Genomic DNA, 9,278 nt, shown 5'->3' on the forward strand with positions numbered 1-9,278 from the left:
ATTCGCACGGCGCGCGCATGCATTCAAGACTCAAGTTGACTTGAGTGTTTGCACTTTGCACAATGCACAGATGACAGATGACAGATCTAGTACAGTGTTTGTTTATATAAGAGTGGCAACGTCGCGCGCAATTGCTATCGTGGCGTAGAGTGTAGACAGAGAATCCAATAGACACCGGCAATGCGTGTCGCAGAAAGCTCCACACTCAGAACAAAGAATCCTATGGAACTGCCGTAATTGTTCAATTTGACGCGGAAATAATAATGATATTCCCATCTCTTTCTCACAGCAGTGGTTTTACCTTAGAAAAAGCATCTACACTCTTTTTATTAGCGCCCTCTTCATTGGCATCGATGTACCTTTGCTGCCACGGACGCCATCTTATGGCTGGCGTCCACTAGGCGGATCGGGCCGGGCCGCATCGCAAAGCAAAAATACGCCGGCCTATGTTTTGTATGAAACAAAACGTATTGGCGGATATCGCTTCGCAGGCGGATTTCTGCCGGCGCGGCGGTGCGCTGCGGCCCGGCCCGCCCCGACCCGTCTAGTGGACGCAGGCAGGCGGATGTGAGCGGCGAGCGTCTGTTAGATAAAATCCGCCTAGGCGGTCCGCCGCGCCCCGTACAGGTGGACGCAGGAGCAAACAGCGCGTCCATTAGAGACGGCCCGTTGCGATGCGGCCCGGCCCGATCCGCCTCTAATGGACGCCTAGCATTATTATACGGTTTTGTTTACATGTGAGAAGATATCATTGTTTTTCGATTTTCCAGTGTTTTTCGACCATAATCGAGTGTAATAAGTATAATTGAAAATAATAATAGGTACCATGAAGTGTTCTATAGTAGGTTGTGGCCTATGCCAAAGCAAAAACAGGCCGAATCTAACCTTTCAACGGTAAGTGGCTAACATTTTGTTAAATTGTTGCTTATATTAAAGTGTATTTATTATCAAGTGTATAGAAATCTTTTAATCATTTTACATTTAATCATCTTAGTTATTATGAGCTGTAGAAACCCGCAAACGCAATACTTATTCTCCTTATTTCATTTGCATCGAAAACATAAACATGAGTGCTAGTGTCGAACATCATCGCATAAACACCTTATCGATAAATTATTAATTTGTTTATTAATTACGTGCGAAGTTATATATTGTTGTATATTTTCTGGGTTGACTTTAGAAACGTGCGGCACGAATTTCGGCGCGATTTTAATTTTTATCGATCGATAATGATGCCCCGAAACATACATTAGCGGCTTTTCGTGCGGAAACGTGTAATTACAGAGAAATCTTTTTTTTTAATTTTTGAGATTATGTTCAAAATTGTTTGAGTTACATTGACAAAACTACAAGAATTGTGTTTGAAAGGGATAACAAATGTCTTAATGTACATATTAAAAACCATAGTTCATTCAAAAGCATGTTGCTGAGGGGACAACAATTCATACGGATTATTGGCGAGCATATGATTGTTTGGGGCAATATGGGTATGTTCATAAAAAAGTTAATCACTCAGACCCAGACAACCCATTTGTTGCCTCTGACCCATTTGAGTCCCAGTGGCATGTAAAAAGATTTTTTAAAAAAGATAACTATAACCACCCAGCAAACTTCGGTGATAATAATATACCTAGAGTATGTGGAGACGATGGGTGGAAAAAATAAAATGGATTCATTGCCATTGTAAATTGTATCAAACATGTATACAAGATTTGAATAAATAACTATTTAAAAAAAAATGTTTTTACTTTTTATTGTATGTATAGTGCACACAAATCGTTAATCACAGAAACGAATCTGTCCACCCCGATTCCACGTGGTACTTGTCTGTCATACACTAGAGTGTATTAAAAAAGTCGGAGGCGCGGAGGAGCGTGGCGCCCGCGTGTGCTGAGGAGCAGGCAGAGTCAAGCGAGCCGTAGTGGCTGAGGCTGGTCGCCAAAGGCGACCAAAAAGCTGAAGCTACGAAGGCGAGTGAAGACTCCTGCCTGCAACGAGGTACACGGGGGCAAGCGCCACGTTCTGCAGCGCCGGAGCAGTCAAGAAAGCCCATAATCTTCGTTATATTTCTAACTACATCACTACATAGTATAAAACAAAGTCACTTTCTCTATCCCTATGTCCCTTTGTATGCTTAAATCTTTCAAACTACGCAACGGATTTTGATGCGGTTTTTTTTAATAGATAGAGTGATTCAAGAGGAAGGTTTTAGTATATAATTTATTAGGTTTAAGTCAAAGCGGGCGAAGCCGCGGGCGGTAAGCTAGTATAAATATAATCTCAAAAAAAATTAAAAAAATATAGAAGGGGGGGTTTCCTCACCCCCCCACTTTATAGGGGGTCTCCCCTTACCTCCCCCCACCCTTTCCCTCCCCTCCCCCCCCTTAATTCGTGCCGCAAATTTCTAAAGAAATACCTATTTTCTCGTTTTAGTTTACCAAGTAACGAATCCCGGCGAAAGGCATGGATGGAAAAGATTGGCATAGGAAATATCCGGCCAGGAACTAAAAACATTAATGTGTGCTCATTGCACTTTGAAGAGAGCGCATTTAATAAGACTTTAAACATTGTTTGATTGAGAGATGATGCTATTCCAACAGTATTTGCAAAGGTAAATAATTCATCAATCTTTTTATTAAACAACTAGCTGCTCCGCGCGGTTTCACCCCCGTGGCTCCAATACTGTAGGTTGAAGCGTGGTGATATATATTATATACCCTATAGCCTTCCTCGATGAATGAGCTATCTAACACCGAAAGAATTTTTCAAATCGGACCAGTAGTTCCCTAGACTAGCGCGTTCAAACAAACAAACAAATTCTTCAGCTTTATAATATTATAGTATAGATTTTATTTAGCTCATCCTGTTTGTTTTTTTTAGGTACAAGGTAGTAATTGAAATTGTACCCCCTTACTGTTGACCGATTAATCTAATTGCTATATGCTTCACTATATCTTTTTTGACTTATATGCTCTAGAGACCTAGAGTGTCATGAGACAAGTGGTGTGATGACTGGTACTTAAAACCTACTGAGTTATTTTTAAGTTTTTAAGATATTACCTACATGACGACGCGGTTGGCGCAGTGGTAAAGTAACTGCCTACTGAGCCGACGGTCCCGGGTTCGATCCCCGGTCAGGGCAAATATTTGTGTGATGAACTCAATTATTTGTTCTTGGGTCTGGGTGTTATTATCTATATATGTATTTATTAAATATTATATTTATCGTCGCCTAGTAACCACAACACAAGCCTTAATTGAGCTTACTGTGGGACTAGGTTGATTTGTGTAATAATGTCCTATAATATTTATTTATTTATTTATTATTTACTAGCTTTCCGCCCGCGGCTTAGCCCGCGTTTTCAGAGAAAAACCCGGTCACGTAGGATTTTCGGGACAAAACCTATCCTATGTCCTTTCTCGGGTATCAAAATATCTCTATACCAAATTTCATGCAAATTGGTTCAGTAGTTCAGGCGTGATTGAGTAACAGACAGACAGACAGAGTTACTTTCGCATTTATAATATTAGTATGGATTATTAAAATCTTTTAAAGTGAAACTTTTATTACATCGTCTCAAACTTTTTCTATACTTAATATTGTAAAAAGGAAAAATTTGATTGTGTATGCACAAAAACACCTCAAAACTACTGGTCCAATTTTTTTAATTCTTTCGTTGTTGGAAAGCTACACTTTCCATAAGTAGGTATATAATACACAATGTTTGTTCAATAAATTATTTTAATAAAAAAAAAATACTAAAAGTTTTACAATTTATCAAACATTCATGTTTCTGTAGCAATCTATTTATTATTACTTGGGACCATATCTAATGTAACATTTTTATCTCTTTCAGGCAGACCATCCATCTCAATTTGCTTTAATTGACATATCAAATACTACTGATCAACCATCATGCTCAGGTTATCCACATCCACAAGATGCCAAGGATCTTGAATTGGTAAGAGCAGTTCTTGAATAGAAAACCTATATGAAATAATTCTTGTTTAAAAAAAAGGGAACTTCAATACTTCAATACGTTCATACATGCTGAGATTCATGTGTATAATTATACACTCATAATTATGAGAACTGTTATCAATAATTAAAATTTATTTAATTCAAAAAACAAAGATAAAGATAGTAATTTACAAAATATATTAGAAAAATTAATTGAAACTACCACTAAGAAAGAAAATCAACATAACATAAAACATGTCTCAAAGAAATTTATTATTGAAAAATTCACAAGTAAGAATTGTAATGCATTGCAATGGATAGAGAATTTTGAAAAAGAGTGTGACCGCTTCAATATTACAAAAGATGAAACAAAAATTGAAATATTGATATTGTTCTTAGAAAAATCTTGTTTGGATTGGTATAGCTCGATGGCCATCAAACTAACAGTAACTTCTGAATGGAAGGAATGGAAAAACAAGTTTTTGGAAACATTTAAAAACCAAGGATGGGACATGGTCACATATTATGCTTTTTCATTCAAGTATAAAGAAGGATTATTAATTGATTATGCAATAAAAAAAGAACGACTCATACTAGACATAAACAAATCAGTAGACTCTAAAACAATAATAGATCTTATTGCAACCGGCTTACCTGGGTTTATCTTAAATAAATTAAACAGGGATGAACTCAATAACTGATTTGTTCAACGAGATAAGAAAATATGAAGGTATGATATACAAGAAGAACTCACCTATGGTAAGGAGTGCTACTTTTGTCTTCTTCATAGAAATAAAATTAATGAGAAGACGCCATGTAAAACCTGTGAATCTTTAGACAAAGGAATAAGATATCATCCAGAAGAATCGTGTTGGTTCAAGAAAAATAAAATTGAATCGGAAAGTTGTAATAACAAACTCGTATGTTAACTTTTGTGAAAACTTTCTAAAATAAAAACTTTGAATTTACAGAGAAACAAATTGGTTTTCTTGAAAATCCTCAATAACATATATGTATTATGTAAGTATGTATGTAAGTAAGTATAATATATATGTATGTATGTGTACTTATAGCATGTATTTATAGTATTGATATCGATGTTAATATTGTTTTTACCTATTTATTTATTATTAGGTAGTTAACTATCTATTTATAATATATATTTTTTTATTATTGTGATTTTTTTTTCTACTTTTAAATCAAACACCAATCCATTGTTCCTTTCAATCTGTATTTAATTCGTATGACAAATCCTATCCAAAGGTTGCCTGGCAGAGATCGCTTATAGCGATAATGCCGCCTATTTAACATGTTATGATTTTCTTTTTTCTTTGTGTATTCATTTTTTCCCCTTATGTATGTGTGTTAAATAAAGAATTTAAATGAATAAATAATTACCTACATTATAGATAGAAATAGTAACTCAACTCTCTCTGCTTTTAAAATTGTTTTGATTTATGTTGTGAAAGAAGCTGTTTGAATTAGTTGCTAAAATATATCAATTAGCAATTAGCACAGATAATTACCTAAATATAATACTATGCTAATAATACTATGTTATATACATATTATATAGAATCTAGGCTCATAATTAAGCAGTTAATTTAAAAATATCTTATACAGGTAAGTATGTATGTCTCGCGTGTAACTGATATACAATATAGGTACATAGTATGATGCATTTAAGAAAATATTTCATTTAGGTATAACAAATAGATATTTACCTAAATTATATTTATTTGTACAGTTCACATTCATATATTTTAAGTGCCAATTATGATAAATGCAATACAGTGCTGAAATAACATGCTTGTATGTTACTAACCTTCAAAATTATGAATGTCCTTTTATTTTTACCCGTCTGTGACAGAAAAAAATGGCGCCAAAAAGTATCTTATAGAAAAATTTGCAGTTGGGTTTTTTGTTTTTCTATTAATATATCATGTTCTATTATTGTGTATCTAAAATAACGAAGGTTTAAGTAATAGTCTATAGAGAGAAATAATCTTTATTGTCTGTTAGTAGTTGGTAACCAATGTAGGTTGGTAGATCCATTTTTTAATAATCTTCTTATATATAAAATTCTCGTGTCACAATGTTAGTCTGCATACTCCTCCGAAACGGGTGGACCGATTCTCATGAAATTTTCTGTGCATATCGGGTAAGTCTGAGAATCGGCCAACATCTATTTTTCATATGTACCACGGGCGAAGCCGGGGCGGACCGCTAGTATATTATTAATGTACATTGCTTCTTACGATGTTGTTTACAATAATTTGTCCACATTACACATGAATATTGTTCAATTGTTTACGAACATCAGTAATAGAGTTTTTCTATTTTATCTATCTAATCAATATTTCAAGTGCTCCTTATACCTTGTTAACTATTTTATGAGTAGGTCATTTAAAAAGTACTTACCTACATCAGATAAAATTAAGTAGAGTTATAATAATAGTTATAACCTATCTACACTAATATTATAAAGAGGAAAACTTTGTTTGTTTGTTTGATTGTTTGTTTGATTGTAATGAATAGGCTCATAAACTACTGGACCGATTTTAAAAATTCTTTCACCATTCGAAAGCTACATTATCCACGAGTAACATAGGCTAGGTTTTATCCCGGAAATCCCACGGGAACGGGAACTATGCGGGTTTTTCTTTGAAAACGCGGGCGAAGCCGCAGGCGGAAAGCTAGTTCTAAATAAGATTGTTGCTATTCGATTCGCATTATAAAATAATTTTAAATTTTATTACAAATGAATTACTCTATAAAAAATAACACTTCAATCTTATTAGAATCAATTATTATGAAAGAGTTTGAATACGAAGAAAAATTAAAATAATAATTTGATCCTGCTTGTTTTTATATGTTCAATTGTTGAAATAATGATTTCATAAAAAGATTTGGTTATCGTGGTTTCAGCAGATGACTGCATTGGCATGAAAATTATCAGATAAATCAACCTCTTATCTGTCGTTTTTTAAAAATAAAGATATAATTAAATATTACAATCAATACGTAACTAAAATATAAGCGGAACTGTGTGCGTGTTATATAATGTGGACAAAATTGTTTTTTGTAATATGTTTGTGTGCTTATGTTATAGGTGAGGACAGTGACACGAAAATAATTAAACTGGAACAAGGAAAAGTACGAGGATATTTGGACCCCGAGGGGGGATTATATTCATTTCACGGGATACCGTACGCCACGGCCCCTACCGGAAGAAATAGATTCAAGGCGAGTATTCTAAATCTTTGATTGTGGTCTAAGGTCAGAGTTAGGCTTGAATGAGATCATTATGCATTTATGTTGTTATTTATTTAAATTTGATATAGTACTATATTACGATTCATCTCAACGTCAGGTTGAATTAAGTGTATTTTGTAAGTAAGAGTATTTTGGTCCAATCTTTGTAACGTTTTCCTTTCCTTAATTTTATGTTATAATTAATTAATATGCATGAGATTTTAAATACTTCTTAAATGCTTCTTAATAAAACAATTGCGTACTCAAATATTTTGATTATACTTTATTTCCATAGGCACCTCTCCCAGCACCAATATGGCTAGAAACGTTAGATGCTACAGACAAAGGAATAATTTGTCCTCAGATAGATTTTGAAATATACCCGGATTCATTAAAACAAATAGAAAATTGTCTGATTGCAAATGTTTTCATACCTGACACTGACGAGATAAATTTACCAGTTGTGGTCTACGTCCATGGAGGCGCATTCGTCATGGGCCATGGAAACTTAGCCACGTATAAAAACCTAATTCGCAGTAAGAAATTAATCGCAGTTACTTTCAATTATCGTCTTGGAGCTCATGGATTTTTATGCCTTGGTACTGAAGACGTACCTGGAAACGCTGGAATGAAAGACCAAGTAGCTCTTCTGAGGTGGGTCCAGAGAAACATTGTAAGATTCGGCGGCAATCCTGACGATGTTACTATAGCTGGCTATAGCGCAGGTTCTGCATCTGTAGACTTATTGATGGTTTCCAAAAGTGCTCAAGGTCTTTTCCATAAAGTCATACCAGAAAGTGGATCGAGTACAGCAATATTTGCCGTTCAAATAGACCCTATTGCGAATGCGAAAAAGTACGCGAGATTTTTAAATTTTACAGATGTGAATAATTTTGGCGCTTTAGTGGAATTCTACCAAACAGTTCCATATGATGTGCTCAATTCAGTTAGTCGAAACGACTTTTTTAGTGGATACGATTTTGCATTACTCTTGTCTCCATGTGTCGAACGCAACACTAGCGAAGAACCTTTCCTAACAGAGCAACCAGTTAATCTTATAAAAAGTGGAAATTATAAAAAACTACCTATGCTATATGGATTTGCAAATATGGAGGGTCTCTATCGTGTTGCTGTATTTGACCAATGGCGTAAAGAAATGTCCGAAGACTTTGCAAAGTTTTTACCAGCAGATTTACAATTTGAAAATATGGAGGAAAAAGTGGCTATAGCGAATAAGATCAAAGAGTTCTATTTTGGAAATAAGCCAATTGATGCCGATCAAATAATTAATTATATTAATTACTTTACCGACGTGATCTTTGCGTATCCAACTATGAGGGCTATAAAACTGTACTATGAAGCTGGTCACAGGAGTATATATCTGTATGAATATTCCTTTGTTCACGACAACGATCCTATTATCCCTCATGCTAACATTCGCGGCGCAGATCATTGTGCTCAAACAAATGCCGTCATGGATGGTCTGAACATAACGCACCATTCGGAACTGTCTATATCTAAAGATTTTAAGGATATGAAAAAAATAATGCGAGAGATTTGGACAAATTTCATAACTACAGGGTAAGTTAGATATGTACGTTATTTTTTTTTAAAGATTAATTTTGTGTATTACGGAAACAACAATCGATAACCTATTTACTAAAGTATTTTCGGCCAGATATCTGAATAGACAAATCTTTGTAATCAATCAAAATCTCTTCTCTGCTTTCCGAACCGGTGGTAACATGACGAGGGTTAAGGCGATTCAAAAGTTCTTCTAGAAGAAGTCTACGGCATAAATAATTAATGTTTCTTTTTACAGCGAACCAGTGCCCAAAGGATCGGAATTACCAGCCTGGCCTTCAGTAGACAAGGAAGGGTCTCCACACATGGTGCTCAATTTGCCCTTAGAACTAAAAGGGCCTTTACACAAAGAGCGCACTCAATTATGGGAAGAGATTTACAGCAAGTACTATCGTTACGCTTCCCCGCCTTCACCACCTGTAGAACATACAGAACTTTAAACTCAAGTGTATTATATTAAGTAGAAATATAAATCATA

General features: G+C 34.9%; 1 protein-coding gene and 1 long non-coding RNA gene across 2 annotated transcripts; both read left to right on the top strand.

The window, feature by feature from the left end:
• The first annotated feature begins 760 nt into the window (after window positions 1-760).
• Window positions 761-3,991, top strand: LOC149489892 (uncharacterized). Its single transcript, XR_016318355.1, has 3 exons — window positions 761-894; window positions 2,434-2,611; window positions 3,858-3,991. It is a non-coding gene; the product is annotated as an uncharacterized LOC149489892 (long non-coding RNA).
• A 2,919-nt stretch (window positions 3,992-6,910) lies between these two features.
• Window positions 6,911-9,278, top strand: LOC149489893 (uncharacterized). The gene is made up of 3 exons (XM_089714665.1): window positions 6,911-7,207; window positions 7,512-8,797; window positions 9,039-9,278. Exons 1-3 carry the CDS (start codon window positions 7,025-7,027, stop codon window positions 9,238-9,240), a joined length of 1,671 nt encoding a protein of 556 aa, XP_089570791.1. The 5' UTR covers window positions 6,911-7,024; the 3' UTR covers window positions 9,241-9,278.

The sequence above is a fragment of the Colias philodice genome, chromosome 3 (genome assembly GCF_061535455.1).
Source record: "Colias philodice isolate Cphi_HAF_F1 chromosome 3, ilColPhil1 Martin Lab GWU primary, whole genome shotgun sequence".
Lineage (NCBI taxonomy): Eukaryota > Metazoa > Arthropoda > Insecta > Lepidoptera > Pieridae > Colias > Colias philodice.

Excerpts from the sequence above, each read along its gene's own strand:
- LOC149489893 (XM_089714665.1), top strand. The coding sequence starts at position 7,025 with ATGTGGACAAAATTGTTTTTTGTAATATGTTTGTGTGCTTATGTTATA. Across the intron at positions 7,208-7,511 it reads CCGGAAGAAATAGATTCAAG|GCACCTCTCCCAGCACCAAT; the intron begins GCGAGTATTCTA and ends TTATTTCCATAG. Across the intron at positions 8,798-9,038 it reads ACAAATTTCATAACTACAGG|CGAACCAGTGCCCAAAGGAT; the intron begins GTAAGTTAGATA and ends TTCTTTTTACAG.